A 17,110-nucleotide genomic window follows, 5' to 3' on the forward strand; every position below is an offset into this window, starting at 1 on the left:
TATATCGCAGGATTTTGCGGTACTGTATACGTATGTTGTTAAAAGTTACATGGGTTTAAGAGTGTAGAATAAATGTAAGGTTCCTACTTCGCGGGGGGTCTAGAACATAATACCCATGGTAAGTGAGGGAATACTGTAAATTAAAATGGTTTAAAATATATTATTTACTGAATTACAGAAAATACCCACATTATTACATACAGACTATGGAAGAGAAAGAAGGGGTGACAGTGTGAGGAGATGGGAAAGATGCTTTTAGAAACAGTTTAAGCTGATCAGCTGTTACCACAACAGAACTGACAGAAGTGGTTTCAAAACTAAATGGCAACCACTGTTCCACCTCCAAAGCCAAACGTGAGCAAGGGAGGGTTACACAGGGCAAAGCAGTTCTTGCCAAACACGAGAAGGCACATTTGCTACAGCTGTTGAACTACTGTATTTCATCAGCACAAAACAAAAAATGGGTAGTTCATCTACAGAATCCTATTCAAATACAAAAAGGCTAGGTGTAATTTCTAAGATATTCCTGCATGCGTAACTAAAGTGATAAATTTCAGTTACAACAAAATCACTATTTTCCCCTTCGTAGCTACCCAATTACACTTGTTTCAGATTTACATATTTTGGCACTTTGTTTTATTCACAGTAATACATGTCTATCTATGAGTAATATTTCTAAGTTCTTATTTGCACAGGTCTTACTCCAGGGAGCTTCTTAAAGATTCTCTATCTTAACCATAATTGATCCCTGCCCTCCATAAGCCTCAGTAGGTATATGCAATTGAATGATCTCCAGTCTTTATTAAATTCACCTGCATCTACAGTTCATCCTCTAGAAAGTTTCATTTTCCTCCCTAGGGCAGAGCAGAATTTTTTTACAAGGTGCCAGAGGAAGGGTGAGCAAGTACTTGTCCCTATCATCTTCTATTTTTTGTGACAAGAAAAAATAACTCTAGTTAAGAAGAGTGAACTAAAAAGCTGGGCTAAAGCCCATTAGGAGACACACAACTAAAGGTATGCTATAGCTAATTCATTTCATGACTCCTGTTTTGAATTAAAGGCCCTGTTCACTTTCTAGAATAAAGGCTTTCCAATAAAGGTTTAAAAAGTACAAATTCTAATTCCCAGTAATTTTCATTACAAAACTAAAGCTATATACCCACAGGGGGCAATAAAAATCTCAACAGACTACTTTAAGCCCTTTTCATGAGTAAAACTGAAATGATGACCTGGTTCATTGGCAAAGTGGGCTCTGTAACATACCATTCAAACCTATCAAAACTGTTCTGCTCACTTTCTCCTTCAGTCTTTTTTTTTTTTTAATTATTTATTTTTAGACAGAGGGGAAGGGAGGGAAAAAGGAGGGAAAGAAATACCAATGTGTGGTTGCATTTCACGTGCCCCCAAATGGGGATGTGGCCTGCAACCCAGGCACGTGCCCTGACTGGGAATCAAACCAGTGACACCTTGGTTCACAGGTCAGCACTCAATCCACTGAGCCATACCAGCCAGGGCTCTCCTTCAGTCTTAATATTTGCAGTGACTAATATGGCCAGAATACAAGATTATGCTTTAAAATCAAACAAAACTTTAGCCTTTATATAGAGAGTATTGTGCTAAGTGAAATAAGTCAGACAGGGAAAGACAAATACCATATGATCTCACTTATATGTGGAATCTAATAAACAAAATAAACAACGCAAGACAGAAGCAAACTCATAGATGCAGAAAACAAACTGATGGTTGCCAGAAGGGAGGGGAGCTAGAGGAGTAGGTGACAAAGGTTAAGGGATTAAGTACAGATTAATAGTTACAAAATAGTTATGGGGGTATAAAGTATAGCTTAAGGAATATAGTCAATAATATTGTAATAAATGTACATGATGACAGGTGAGTGCAAGATTTATTGGGGGAATCACTTTGTAAGTTATACAATTATATAACCATTGTGCTGTACAGCAGAAACTAATACAGTATTGACTGTCAACTGTAACTGAAAATTTTTTAAAAATCTTCAGCCTCCATAAACTAAGTTTCCTAACTATAATTTTAAAAGTTAAAAGTTCTGCTTATAAATTTTCTTAAAAATTTACTTACAATGGGCAAACTCTATCTTCAAAAAAGAATAATATCAATAATAAAGAGTCAACATCTATATAGTGCTAGTTATAAACTGTAACTTCTCACTTGATTCTCACAAGAATCTTGCTTATGAAATGAGATAATTATTACCACTGTTTTATAGGCCAATCTCACAGTTTGACTCTCCACAAATCACTTAATTGGCAAATGATAGCGCTGGGATTCAAACTCAGTTTTGTCTGGCTTTCAAAACTTTTCAACTATACTACTGCATACCAATCCTAAGTCTTACCTGATAGTTGCCAGATCTCAAACAAATATGGACTTGACTATATGGAGTTGACTGTTGAGACGTACTATCAGAAGAAGATACGAGAACATCACATGCTTGACAATATCCAGCTAACCGCTTCTCATCTATGGTACAATGAAGAGATAATGAACCTATCTGTAAAGTAAAAGGTATATATCATTATACATCATTGTAATAGAAACAACAGTCTAACACCCACTTAGTGTTTGAACTACAAGAAAACGCTAAAGAAAAATTCAGTGTTGGAGGAAACATGAAAAATGTGAATGTTAAAAGTTCTAGACTAGACCTCAGCAAAACTTGCTCACAGGCCAATGCAGCCTGTGGCCTGTCTTTGTACAGCCCTTCAGTTACAAATGATTCTTAGGGGCATAGAGGAAAAACAACAGCAACAAATGAGAATATGCAACAAAAACTGTGTAAGGTACACAAAGCTAAAATATCTGCCATCTGGCGCTTTACAAAAATGTTTGCTGACTCGTGGTTTAGAGCTTTCAGGCCAACATACAAAAGGTAGACATTATCATCACTTTAAGTAGGTATGACAATTAAGAAATTGATTAACAAAGAGTGAACACTATTATAAAACAAGCTTAAAATATTTAAAAATTACATATACTCGGCAGAGATTTATAGAGGGAGAACAAAGAAAACTCAGTCTTTACGCAACTGGAAAGAATAGGAATGCTTCTGCCAAAATAGAAAAATTGTTTTAAAGACACATTTTGTAAAAATTCAAGTTTTAAATTACTCTACTTCAAATGCCATAAAATTAGAAATCTGATGAGTTACCCAGGCAATGTAAAAATGAGGATTCCCAATGCATCCAGAATAGATTAAAAGTAAATCTCTAGCGCATTTAAATTTTTTTCTCTGGTGAGGAAAGGAGACTAAAGTGGGATTTTTTTCTAGGCACCAGGCCTACAAAAACTTATACACTTTAAATTTCAGTTGTCTGAACCATATAGAAGAAAAATGCAAATGAGAAACACTTTTAAAAAGTTTATCCTTTTTAAGAATTAAAAAAACACAAAATTTTTAAAGATACTAGATTTGACCCATTGAATAAGCAATTAAAATAAAACTGCTGATAAGAGTACCCTCTGAGAAAGGCACTTGGCAGAGAAATTTGGTTTACAGCCTTTAAAAAACTAATAAACACTGGAAATGGCAATTCTACCTGTAGACATTTAATGCAAAAGTATCTAAAATCCAAAGAATAATTTAAGCTTGGAAATATAAATATTGCAGCTTTATTATAAATAAAACCAGTAAACAACCTAAATGCCCAAACATGAGGGAAATCAGACAAATCACAGAATACATTTTAAATGCCTATTCAAAGATTTAAGCAAGATACGAAACAGTGTGTGTGTATACATAAAATGAGCTTACTGTATAAAAACATATAGAAAGAATAAAAGCCATAAGAAAATAAGCTAAAATTGTAAAAAGGGTTATTTCTAGGCAGTGGGAGTAAAGATTTTTTTTTTAATGTTTTCAGTACTTTTTTGAACTTTGCAGGGTTACTCCTACAATACACTTACTGTTTATAAAAAATAGTAAAGCCAACAAAATGTACAGATGTTGTAAAGGATTGATATTATGTGCCTATTATGACCATATTTACCTCTGCAATTAGTTCTTTGGTTCTAAAAAATTTTTCTCTGGCTTTTTCATAAACAGCTGAATTTGTAGAGCCTTGCTGGAAGTATGCTGCACCCAAATCATAACACACCTAAAATGGTAATGAAGACCGCTTGGCTTAGTAATTTTACATGTACTTAGAAGTTGACAAAACCCAACATTATCTTTGTCTCAGCAAAACACAGGTACATATACAGGAAAAACAACATTTCAATGAGCAGTGAAACAATCAATGATCTTGGTTACATTGGAAACAGGCTCTGATGAAGCAGAAAACAGATTTACTGATAAGATTTCAGGTGGCCTACAGAATTATTGATATGGTCAAAGAATCAGGCTTGAAAAACAAAAGGGGCAAGGGAGGCAAGCAGTCAGGATGAGAGCCACAATTGGTCAAACGAGATACACTGCAGCCATTATTCTGTCCTGCTCAACAAATCAGAATCAATGCTTCTCAGCCTCTAGAATAGAGGTTTGCATTATTTAGTCCGCACTAAATGTTTGGCTATTTTTCATTCCCTTCTTCCCTTCTGGGGTAAAGGGGTGCTAAAGGAAAAAATATATATATATATATGGGAGGGGGAAGGTTTACACACACATTATATGTAACTATAACATGCATATGTATTACAGTTACATATAATTCCCCATTTTCAGGAAACCAGGCAAAGACAGAGTATGAGATTTCAAAAGATATTTTCAAGTATTACTATACTAGCTAACTGGCCATTAAAATGAGTTTAAATTCTGTAGTTAAGAAGTATTCAATAGCCCTGGCTGGATGGCTCAAGTGACTGAAACATCATCCCATACACCAGAGGGTTGCAGGGCATCAAACCATCAGGATGCGTACAGGAGGCAACTGATCAATATTTCTATCACATAGATATTTCTTTCCCTCTCTTCTTTCTCTCTCTCAACACTGTCATGGCTACTTCTGCCCCTTTCAGGAATGGAAAACACTGATTAAAGAAGCCATGCCAACTCACAAGAAGAGGACAAAATTATACAGAAAATAAAACACTATCCTAGTGGCCCTCTTTAGGCAATCATCAGATATTCTTAAATTTCTATTACAAAGTACTGTGCGAAGAAAGCAAGGAAGATGCAAAATATATTTTAAGAGACCTCAAAGTGATGACACTCTAACAAGGGAAAAGAAAACATGAATAAATAAAATAACATCTAACAACAATCAACTGAAAATTGTCAAAGGAAGTTATGGTCCCATTAAAGAAGGTATACAACCTCACAATCCTTGAAACACTAAATATTTCTGCTAAAGGCCTACATTCTTTAAAGTCTAGCAAAATGAGATGGGCTTTAATTGGGGAGTGTGGTACTGATTAGCTTTCTAATATTATGAATAAACTGTAAATCCATTATGTATTTACTACGTTCTCAGAATTTACGCTGCATCCTAAATACAACTGGGAAACTAAAGATCAAATGAAGTTTATGTTGCACTTCTTTTAAAAAAATTCAAGTGAAATCTTACAAAATCTACAAATTAAATGCAATGCAGCCCTGGCTACTGTGGCTCAGTGGACTGAGGGTCGGCCTGTGAACCAAGTGTCGTTGGTTCGATTCCCAGTCAGGGACGTGACTAGGTTGCATGCCAGGTCCCCAGTTTGGGGCACGTGAGAGGCAACTGCACATTGATGATTCTCTCTCTCTTTCTCCTTTACCCTCTCTACAAAAATAGATAAATAAAATAAAATAAAATAAAGTAACCTTGTTAAAAAATAAAAGTAATTAATTAAATGCAATGCAATTGCCCCTAAGATTAGGAGCAAGACAAGGATGTCCACTCTCTCCACTCCTATTCAACATAGTCTTGGAAGTTCTAGCCACAGCAATCAGACAAGAAAGAGAAATAAAAGGTATCCAAATTGGAAAAGAGGAAGTAGAACTGTCATTATGCAGATGATAAGATAGTGTACATAGAAAATCCTATAGACTCCACCAAAAAACTACTCGAACTTATAAGTGAATTTGGCAAAATAGCAGGGTACAAAGTCAATATTCAGAAATCGAAGGCATTTCTGTACACCAACAATAAAATATCAGAGATAAAAACTAGAAAAAAAATCCCATTTAACTACAGCAACAAAATAAAAGTACTGGGACTTCCGGCCAAGATGGAGGCTTAGACAGACACGTTCGGTCCCCCTCTACAACTAGAGAGGAATACAACTACTTCAAAACAAAAGATAACTAGAAATTACAGAAAATAAAACAACACAGAAGGCCAACATACAGAGTTATAAACCAGCGGCGCCCTTTGGGTAGGAAAGAAGAGCAAAAGGGGGCAGAGCTGCTTGCGGTAGCACCAGGGACAGCGGCAGGGAGAGCAATCTCAGCTGCAGTCTAACCCCGGCAGCTTGCAACCCCAACTCTGGGAAAAGCAGCCACCACATCGCCTCAAACGGTGAGGCCTAGAGGGCGGGAGGACGGATCCTGGTCTCCTAGCGAATTAGCTGCAGGAATCCATCTTGGACCCCCGCCCCCACACAAAACGCCACAGCGCTGCGAAATAGATTGCGGATCGCCACTGGTCACTGGGCAGTGACGACAAAGTGCGACAGCGCAGCAAGAAAGGTTGCTGGACCACCGCCGGTCGCTGGGTTGTGACGACAAAGGGCCACAACGCGGCGAAAAAGGTTGCGGATCGCCGCCGGTCTCTGGGTTGTGACGAGTACACAGGCACTGCCCCGGACAGCCGGCCCAAGAAAACAAAACGCATCTGTCAAAATGAGGCAGACAACTATAGAAATCCCGGTGGCACAGCTCACCAGGCAACAGATGAAGAACCTAACAGATGAACAAATAAGAAACCTGTCAGAGGCTCAGTTCAGGGCCATTGTTATCAGGTGGCTTACAGAATTAACAAAAGATCTGGAAAAAGATGAGAAAGAATTGAAAAACACTCATACTGAAAGGAACAAAACCTCATATGAGACAGATGGTGAGGAAATAAAATCCAGAGTTCAAATCAACAAACCAGAACACAGAGAAGGAACAAACAGTCAACCAGTGCAGAGAGAGGAAACGGGAAGCAAGGAAAATGATGAGAGGATCAGAAACCTCTGGGACAGCTATAAGAGATCGAATATACGGATTATCGGATTGCCAGAGGGCGAAGAAGAAGAACTAGAAATTGAAAAATTAAGTGAAAATATAATAAAGCAGAACTTCCCAAACTTGGGGAAGGAAATAGACTTACAGGTCCAGGAAGCACAGAGAGTTCCAAAACAACGGGACCCAGGGAGAACCACTCCAAGACACATTATAATCAAAATGTCAAAAGTTAAAGATAAAGAGACAATCTTAAAAGCAGCAAGAGAGAAGAAAAGAATCATGTACAAAGGGGTCCCAATTAGACTATCAGCTGACTTCTCAAGGGAGACCCTGCAGGCAAGAAGGGACTGGCAAGAAATATTCAAAGTAATGAAAATCCAAAACCTACAACCACCACTACTCTATCCAGCGAAATTGTCATTCAGAATAGAAGGGCAGAGAAAGTGTTTCCAGGACAAAATAAAACTGAAAGAGTTCATTAGATCCAAACCACTGTTATATGAGATGTTAAAAGGACTGGTTTAGAAAAAGGAGGATCAAAACTATGAACACTAAAATGAAAACTGCATCACAAGAAACAACAACAGAAGCTAGGGAATTGAAACAAAGGCAAACTAAATAGGCAATGAAAGTGGAAAAAGAACTATAGGTATGGGGAGCATTTTGGGGGGAGGTCAGCAGGGAAGGGGAAGGGGGAGAGGGAGGGAGATGGTATAGGAATTAAGAAACATCGTAGGAGGGAATGGAATAGACAGAGAGAGGTTGAGAAGAACTATATGTACAGCCAATGGACATGGACTAAAAGGGGGGGGACAAGGGGAGGGAGGGGGGCCACCGGGTGGAGGGGAGCAGAGGGAAGGGAAATTGGAACAAATGTAACACTGTAATCAATAAAACACATTTAAATAAATAAATAAATAAAAGTACTTAGGAATACACTTAACCAAGGAGGTAAAAGACCTTAACTTGGAAAACTACATAATACTGAAGAAAGATTAAAGAAGATACAAATAAATGGAAGCATATACCATGTTCATGGATGGGAAGAATCAACATCATTAAAATGACCATACTACCCAAAGCAACTTACGAGATTCAACGCAATTCCTATTAAAATACCAAAGACATATCTCACAGACCTAGGACAAATACTTCAAAAATTTAGATGGAACCAAAAAAGACCCTAAATAGCTGCAGCAATCTTGAGGAAGAACAGAGTAGGAGGAATCACAATACCTGATATCAAACTACACTACAAGGCCACAGTAATCAAAACAGTCTGTTACTGGCATAAGAACAGACATATAGACCAATGGAACAGAACAGAGAGCCCAGAAATAAACCCAGGTCTATATGGACAATTAATATTTGACAAAAGGGGAAGGAACATAAAATGGAGTGAAAAGAGCCTCTTCAACAAATGGTGCTGGGAGAACTAGACAGGGATGTGCGAAAATATAAAACCAGACAACCAACTTATACCATATACCAGAAAAAAACTCAAGATGGATCAAAGACTTAAATGTAAGCCATGACACCATAAAAGTCCTAGAGGAAAATATAGGCAGGAAATTTTCAGATATTCCACGTAGCAATATTTTCACTAATATATCTCCTAGAGCAAAGGAAATAAAGGAAAGACAAAACAAATGGGACTGCATCAAACTAAAGAGTTTCTGCTCAGCACAAGAAAACATCACCAAGATGAAAAGGGAACCAACCATATGGGAAAACATATTTGCCAATGACACCTCAGAGAGGGTTTGATCTCCAAAATATATAAAGAATTTATAAGACTCAACACCAAGAAGACAATCTAATTAAAAAATGGGCAAAGGACCTGAACAAACACCTCTCTAAAGAAGACATGCAGAGGGTTCAAAAGCATATGAAAAAACGCTCAACATCACTAGCCATCAGAGAGATGTAAATTAAAGCCATAGTGATATACCACCTCACATCATCAACAAATCAACAAACAAGTGCTGGCGAGGATGTGGAGAAACGGGAACCCTGGTGCATTGCTGGTGGGAATGCAGACTGGTGCAGCCACTATGGAAAACAGTATGGAATTACCTCAAAAAACTAAAACTGCAACTGCCTTTTGAACCAGCAATTCCACTGCTAGGATTATACCAGTAGAATCCTGAAACCCCAATTCAAAAGAACCTATGCACCTCTATATTCATAGCAGCGCTATTTACAATAGCTAAGTGCTGGAAACAGCCTAAGTGCCCATCCGTAGATGAGGGGATTAAAAAATTGTGGTACATTTGCAGAAAGAAAGAAGGAACTACCATTTGGGACAACATGGATGGGACTGGAGAGTATTATGCTTCATGAAATAAGCCAGGCAACGAAAAATAAATACCATATGATATCACCTAACACAGGACACTAATGAACAACACAAACAAATGAGCAAAATAGAACCAGAGGTAAGTAAACAAGGAGCAGACTGAAAGTGACCAGGAGGGAGGGGAGATAGGAGGGGGGAGGGAAGATGGGAAGGGTCTAGTCAAGGAACTAGTATAAACGACCCATGGACATGGACAGCAGGATAACAGGGTGGGGATGAACTGTGGGAGAAGGGGTGGTTGGGGTGGGAGGAGCAGTCAGGCAAAAAGTGGGAAAACTGTAATAGAAAAAACAATAAATAAATAAATAAATAAATGCAATGCAAACAGAGTTTAATAGCATCTTATGTCGAAAATCAAAGAGACAAAAGAAATAAATTCTAATTAAAAATACTAGAATGAGCACTGGCCAAGTAGCTCAGCTGGTGAGAGCATCATCCTGATAGGTCAGCATTGCAGGTTCCACCCCTAGTCAGGGCCTACACATGAAGCAACCAATGAATGCGTGGAACAACAGTGTTTGTTTCTCCCTCTTTCTCCCTCCTTCTCCCTCCCTCCCCCTCCCTGTCTCTCTCCCTCTCTACCCTTGCTCTCTCCCTCCCTCCCTCTCAATATCAACAACAAAAAAGTACTAGGATAATCTCTTATAAGATTTTCCAAAAATTTACCACACATTGATTAAAGACTGAAATAAATACCTGGCACTGCATCTCCTCAGTTTTGATTTTCAATCCAGCAGTAGAACTCTCAGTTTCTCCATTTACCATGCCTGGCTCCATGGCTAAAAGATCTAGTGTTCTCATTGTGTGGACATAAAGATCCTTGTTTAATTTAAGGGCTGCCTCTAGTACCAAAATAGAATCAGAAGCTTGTTCTTTTAGCTATAAAAATTTAATAAACAAATTATTAGAATACAACAATGGCAGTAATGAACTATATTAACCAAAGTATATTTACAGTGTGCTAAGCTATTAAAAAATTTTTTTAACCTAGTAAGAGTGCAATTAAATTTGTTGAACTTATCTTAAAATTTTAAAAAATACTTTTAAGTTCCTCCTGTGAAATTAGAAAATACACACTGGTAAAGATTATCTTTTTTCTATAGCAAAGTTAATCAAGAAAAGTGCTTTTAAGATCTGATGTTCAATTCATTTATTCAAGAAAAATTTGTATGCTTCAATGCTCCAGCCATTTGAATAGGCAAAGATAACAAAGATAAATGCAGGGTTTGTTTCCACGTTCACAATACTACGACATATCTGTCTGACATCGATGCAGATTGTTCCTTATCTTCCTGCTCCTCGCCCAGCCCCCACACATTATGTGGCACCTCTGGCACACTGCAGATGGTAAATACAGAGGCCATTTTTAAATTACAGAAACTCCCACATTTCTACTTTTACATGAACTAGATTAAAAAATGACTGCTGTATTTTCTGACTACAAAAGTAAAACTACAAGTAATGTTTATTGTAGAATTTTTGGAAAACATAAAAAAAATAAAGATATCACCTGCCCGAGTGATTTCTCATATCTGCTGAAGTATCATGAGATATTCAACAACAGAATTGGGAGTAAAGCACTCTATCATTAACATTAAAGATCTGTACAAGTTAGAATATTTGCAAGCCAAGGTCTAACAGTAAAAACCTAAATCTCATTGCATCATGACCTTGGCAACTCTAGTATAGCTAAGGTTAAGAAAAGAATCTAAATATGCTTTAAATGTGTTGCAGAAATGTTATCCAGAAATGTTAAAGTATAACTGATGCTGATACTCACCACTTTCAAAATATTTTCTGTTAGCTCTTTCTCCTGTTGCATCTGATTCATACTAAAAGAGAAATGATTGCAGAGTATCAAATATTACTCAAGACTGAAAATTCAAAATTTAAGAGCACCATTCTTGAATTTAAACAAAAAAAATTTTACTATTTCTTTTTATGTTTAAAAAAACAAAAACTCAATTTAAATAATGTTCACTATGTACCATTATTTTCTCATTTGCTTTGCCTTAAAATAAAAACAAAAAAACCTTCAATTTAGGAATAAAATTTACTGGCAGGAAAAGATCATTTATTTCAAGTTAGAAACTATGCTCTCTGGCTCCAAATTGGGTAAGTTGCTACCTGGAATTTAAAAATTAGGTTTAAAATTCCAGATATGATCAAACTTTTGTAATAAACTTTATACTCTGAAATATTTAATATATTAAAATAATTTTCTCCTGCACACAATATATCTTCCAAGTAAATGCAATAAAATGAAAAGAAATCTTCATACTTTCAAAGTCAGCTAATACTTAAGATGAAAGGCACAATTCACAAAATACTCGCCTTCTTTTTCAGAGCTCTCTACTCTAAATATCCAGAATGCAGCCTGATTCTCTCACCCTGTAACTCCTCCAAACCCAGTTTCTGAGGAAGACCTTTGGCCCTCCGATTTTTGCTCTACTCCTTCTGTACCCAGAGGTTATTAAAAACATGCAAGTATTTTTAATATGATGAAAATAGTTCCAGGTAAGGGTCATATCTGCCAACTTACACACTTAACTGAGGAGGTCCAGGTTTTGCCTGTTTGACAGGAAAACTACTTTGAACAATTGTCCTAATTGCCCTGAAGAAAACACAAGAAAAAGAAAATTTAATGCATTATAAATGTCACTTCAATTATTTTTTCAAGTAGTCCTTAGAAGGTTTATATTATAAATTACCTGGAGTTTGATTAAACATGCAATAAAACTTTCTAAGTCATCCACAATATTTTTTTTATCAGAATGCTTTTCATCTATGCATTCACAAGTTTTCTCAATTAGTCACTGTTCCCAAGATCCTGTGAGAGGGCTCCAGAGTGTAAGGAGCCCCTGAAAAGTACACACCTGAAAGCCAGAATACAGTTAAACAGAGGCTCCCCAACATGTTACGTTTATGAAAAAAATTTACCATCTATTGTAGAGAAGTATAGCCATGGCAGTGGTTGGAGGTAAAGTGGCCAGATCCATGTCTACATGTTTTGTCCCAGGAGGAACTTTACTGATACACAGCAGTTCATTCAGCAGCATATTCAATACTGGAACAGACAAACTTAAAAGGAAGAAGCAAAAGGGACACATTTGCATATGAGCTGTGTAAGATGCACAAAATATACGATTCAGTATCTTCACTGAAAATAATTACATTGCTAAAGGGCTGAATCTACAGAACCATTTTATTAATGTCTCAATTTTATGAAAATATCAAATTTTAAGACTTGAGAAACTTTTATTATGAAAACAACTTAAACATACAAAAGTAGACAGAATAATACATGAATTCCCATATGCCCATCATCCAGCTTCAACAATTTTGATGGCCAATCTTGTTTCATCTTTACTCTTACCCTCTTTCTTCCTTCCCATATTATTGTGAAGCAAATTTCCAATAATAAATTATTTCTTCCCGAAGTATTTCGGAATAGAGCTTCCCAAAATTAACTCTTAACATATTCACAATATTAATTTCACATCCAAAAAATTTTCAACTGCTTCTCATCAGGTATCTAACTGATGTTTAATTTTCCAACTGAAGCATAAACATCATACTTTATTATAAATACTGCTATCTGTTGCTATGTCTCTTGAGTCTATTAATAGATTTTGGATTAAAAAATTCTAATTTTAGTATTTATTGCTGGAGAATGAGCAGTGAAAAAAAGTGTTTAAATACTACTAATGAGAGTTATAAACTAGTACAACTCTCTTGTAATGCAATCTGGCAATATGTAACATATGCCTCAAAAGTGTTTATACTAGCTGAGCCAGTAATTTAATAATCTAAACTAAGATATGAATAAAAGTTCAGATAAAATTTAAGGACAAAGATATTTAAGGCTCTGTGATGTGTAACAGTAAAAAACTAGAAAACAAAATGACTGTCAATGAAGAAACAGTTAATAAATTATCCACATTAATAGAATTATCTTCAAAATATATAAAATGGGCAAATGTTCATGATATTCTGTTATGTGGGGGAAAAAAGAGATCAAAACAGTATATGTAAAGGTAAACTGAAACATTGAAAACTGTTTAGGTGAGAATTTCTCTAGTCACCACATCAAATCATCATCATCATCAACTGTCTTAATATTGCTAACAAAGTTTTTACTTTAAAAGATGATTTAAATTCATCAAATACTTTCTTATGCCTTTTGAAAAATACCTGCATATTTTACCAAGCATATAGAGAAAAATCATTTTAAAGACTGGTAAACAGAAAAGCATATATAGAAATCCAAGATATCTAAATAGTACTTCAAAATAAATTTTTCTTTTTATTATGTATTTGTTCTTTTGGTATCACACCATTTTATTGAGGGCCTTTGGGTGAGGGTGAAAGGCTGAGTGGACAATGAGATCCAACGTCCTCAGCCTGGCCAAGATCTCCCCAGCTTCAGTCACTAAAAGCAATAAATTTCATTAAATCTTGTATACCTTTTCTCTAATATGTCCAAGTCCCACTTCAAATGTGCAGCAACTTTAAGAGCGAGTAGTTTTAAAATGCGATTTCTCTTGTTATCAGGTGGAGGCTGGACTTGGTTTTGTTCATTAACTGAAGGTTTGGAAGCCTGTTCCAAAAACTGAACTATAAGTTCAACTGGTGTAGGATCTAGGATTCAAAAGAAAATAAACTTAAAATCTAAGTTTTAATTATGAAGATGCAAAAGGATTCACTGTATTGGTTTACGACAACAAAGAGAACCCAAACAACTGTGTGGTTATGACTAAGGAACATGATTTGTAAGAAGTGTACTTGGGGAAAAAAAGGAAGATCAGCAGGGGTAGTAAGGAAGAAGGGATAACAGATTCCTGCAGAAGCACTGGACAGAATGCCTTATAGATTTCCAGTTCAACAAATACAAATACCAAGGTCAATTAGAGGAAGGAGATGAAACAATCAGAATTATTGGTAAGAACAGAATGGCTATAGATTTCCAGTTCAGCAAATACCAAGGTCAATAAGAGGAAAGAGATGAAAAAATTAGAATTATTGTTTTAAAAACTGAATGGGTGGGACTGGCAGCAAATTAACTCTACCTGTGTCAATCAATGCACAATGGAGATAATACCACTTACCTCACAGTATATGGAGACTGAATTCAATGAGATAATGTTATGCATTAAGCACAGTGCCTGCACCCAGAAAGCACTTAAGTGTTTGTCAAAGCAATGAATTAAAAGGACATAATATAGGTGGTAAAACTACGCAAGTTTATATAAAGTACACTAACTTCCCACACAGTAGTCTCCATCAGTTAAAGCCAGTCTATTAGACTGAACAAGCCACATCTGGATCTGAAATTTACCAGCAAAATCCTATTCAAGGAACTTACCTTTTCGCTCCAGTACCTTTCCAAAAATGCCTGGAAATCTTCCTTTTGTAATAGCACGCATTAACTGGGATATTAATCATTATAAACACTATACAATAACCACCTTGCAGTTGTAAGGATTTCCTGTTTTCAAAATTTTTTCTCATTTTAATTTATAGCTCAACTTTGTAATATATAATTAAGAGTCAGTAAAATACCCTCCTTGAGGAACAAAACAGTTAAATGAGAACCTAAGACACAACTCATCAACGTCAGAATTAGCACCAGAACAGTTGATTTCTCCCCAACTCCCCAAATTTATCACAGTCGGGGTTCTGTAAGGAGAAGTGTACGAGCCAGCCTCCCCAACCCAAGCAATCTGAGGACCACCTCGCAGGTGCCCAAACCTCAAAAGGACCATAAAGTGGGGGTCGAAGGGCCTGTTTTGCGCTTTTATTGGGCCCGCCACGGCAGTGCCCCGCACTACGACGCTTAGCGAGGGTGCCCGGCTTGAGCTCGGCTCCCGTCCGCGGCTCCCGAGCCGCAGCTTCGAGGCGCGGGGTCCTGGAAGCCCGGCGGGCAGAGCCGGTGACTGCGTCCCGAACCTCTCGGGCTGCAGGCGCCGCACTTACCCGGGCAGGGCTTGCGTAGATGTTTCTCTAACAGCGACTCCTCCAGCAAGAACTCGAACCAGCAGGTCTGCGGCGGGGTGCAGGGCCGACTGGAGGTGGCTGCCTCCCGGTCCGCCGCCTCCGCGCTCATCCTGCCCCCGCCGCCGCTACCCCCAGGGACGCTTCCGGGCTCCAACCTGACACTCGGACGCGGGCCCCGGGCCTGTGATGCACGGAACCGCTGGCTGCAAGGCCGTATTCCAAACGTCCCGCAAACCCACACAACCCAAAATGGCGGCGGAGACCCGCTGCAGCTGTAGCTCTTGGATCCGTCTCCCTGCGTTGCTGCGCCTACCGCCAATCGGTTCAAGCTAAAGAGAAAGAAGGCGGGACCAGCCCACAGACCACGCCTCCTCCGAGTTCCCAAAGGAGATGATTGAGAGAAATTGGTGCTTTCGCTTTTTTCTGGGAGTTTCTCAGCTAGCGAAAGAAACATTAACTCACTTAGGGTTGCAATGAGCTACGATGTCTTCATAAAAGACAGTGAACACTGCATGTTCAAACTGTAAGACAGGACAACTTATCGAGGCAGCAGTGGTAGCAGATGCTCTTCGAGTTTCACTTTGCCGCCCAAGGACAACAATAAAAGATGCTGGAAAGTCCACCAAGAAAGACAAAGACCTAATGGACAATTCTGGGGGCAAGACCAAAAAGAAGTGGTCCAAAGAGAAAGTTCGGGACAAGTTCAATAACCTAGTCTTGTTTGACAAAGCAGCATATGACAAATCCTGTAAGGAAGTTCCCAGCTATAAGCTTATATAATTCCAGAGACTGAAAATCAGCGGTTGCTTGGCCAGGACAGCCCTGCAGGTGCTCCTTAGTTAGGGATTTAATTAAACTACTTTCAAAGCATAGAGCTTAAGTAATGTACACCAAAAACACCAAAGGTGGCAATGCCCCAGCTATTGGTGAAGATGAATGAACAGGTCCCACCAGCTGTCCATTTTGAAAAACTTTATTAAATTTTTAAAAAATCTAAGCCAGGCAAAGTTTGTCTTCAGTGCTTTCAATTTACCCATTTCCATTTCTAAGTTTTCCTCTTCCCTAGGTCCTCTCGACAGACTTGGGCACCAACGTCCCTGTCCCCTCGCTTGACAGATGACGGCTTACAGGGAAATTCAGCCTTTCAGTTACTTCTCAGGACTAGCTCTCAATATTTAGTGCCAAATAAGCCTCTTGATATTCCCGTTAAAGGTACTGTTAATCTCATTTCACATTTAGCTCCATTTGGTAATGTTCTTGTGGGTTTTTCTCAGATTAACTAATGATTAAAATGGGGGAAAAGTGTTTTCATAGATCATGCACACCCTAGTGCAACTCTAGGTTAAGCTACTTAACCTCTATGAACCTTAGTTTTCACATTTATAAAACAGGAATAATAATAGTGCCTAATCTTAGTGTTGGTAAGAAAATTAAAGGCAGAGGTTGGAATAATAAGAGGTAAAAGAGATACACAGGTAAGCTTTTTAAACAGGGCCTCACACCTAGAAACATCAACAATTGGAAAGAACGTCATATAGTACCTGTTTGCATATTATTTTCATATACACACTTCTAATTTTCTCCTGTAAACAAACCCTGTTATATTCCTTTTAACCAATGAAGAAAGTAAG

The 17,110-nt window shown here is 37.6% G+C and overlaps 1 protein-coding gene across 1 annotated transcript in view; it reads right to left on the reverse strand.

Moving 5' to 3' along the window:
• Positions 1-15,756, reverse strand: part of INTS8 (integrator complex subunit 8) — a 57,808-nt gene extending 42,052 nt beyond the window's left edge. The window contains exons 1-8 of the mRNA XM_090283547.1: positions 15,459-15,756; positions 13,949-14,123; positions 12,423-12,563; positions 12,025-12,096; positions 11,263-11,314; positions 10,179-10,361; positions 4,026-4,133; positions 2,375-2,530 (exon numbers count right to left, since the gene is read on the reverse strand). Coding sequence (XP_090139673.1) covers positions 2,375-2,530; positions 4,026-4,133; positions 10,179-10,361; positions 11,263-11,314; positions 12,025-12,096; positions 12,423-12,563; positions 13,949-14,123; positions 15,459-15,588 — 1,017 coding nt within the window. The 5' untranslated portion in view covers positions 15,589-15,756. The remainder of the gene's footprint in view (positions 1-2,374; positions 2,531-4,025; positions 4,134-10,178; positions 10,362-11,262; positions 11,315-12,024; positions 12,097-12,422; positions 12,564-13,948; positions 14,124-15,458) is intronic.
• Between the last annotated feature and the right edge of the window lie 1,354 nt (positions 15,757-17,110).

The sequence above is a fragment of the Furipterus horrens genome, unplaced genomic scaffold (assembly GCF_987537825.1).
Source record: "Furipterus horrens unplaced genomic scaffold, mFurHor1.1.pri manual_scaffold_7, whole genome shotgun sequence".
Taxonomy (NCBI): domain Eukaryota; kingdom Metazoa; phylum Chordata; class Mammalia; order Chiroptera; family Furipteridae; genus Furipterus; species Furipterus horrens.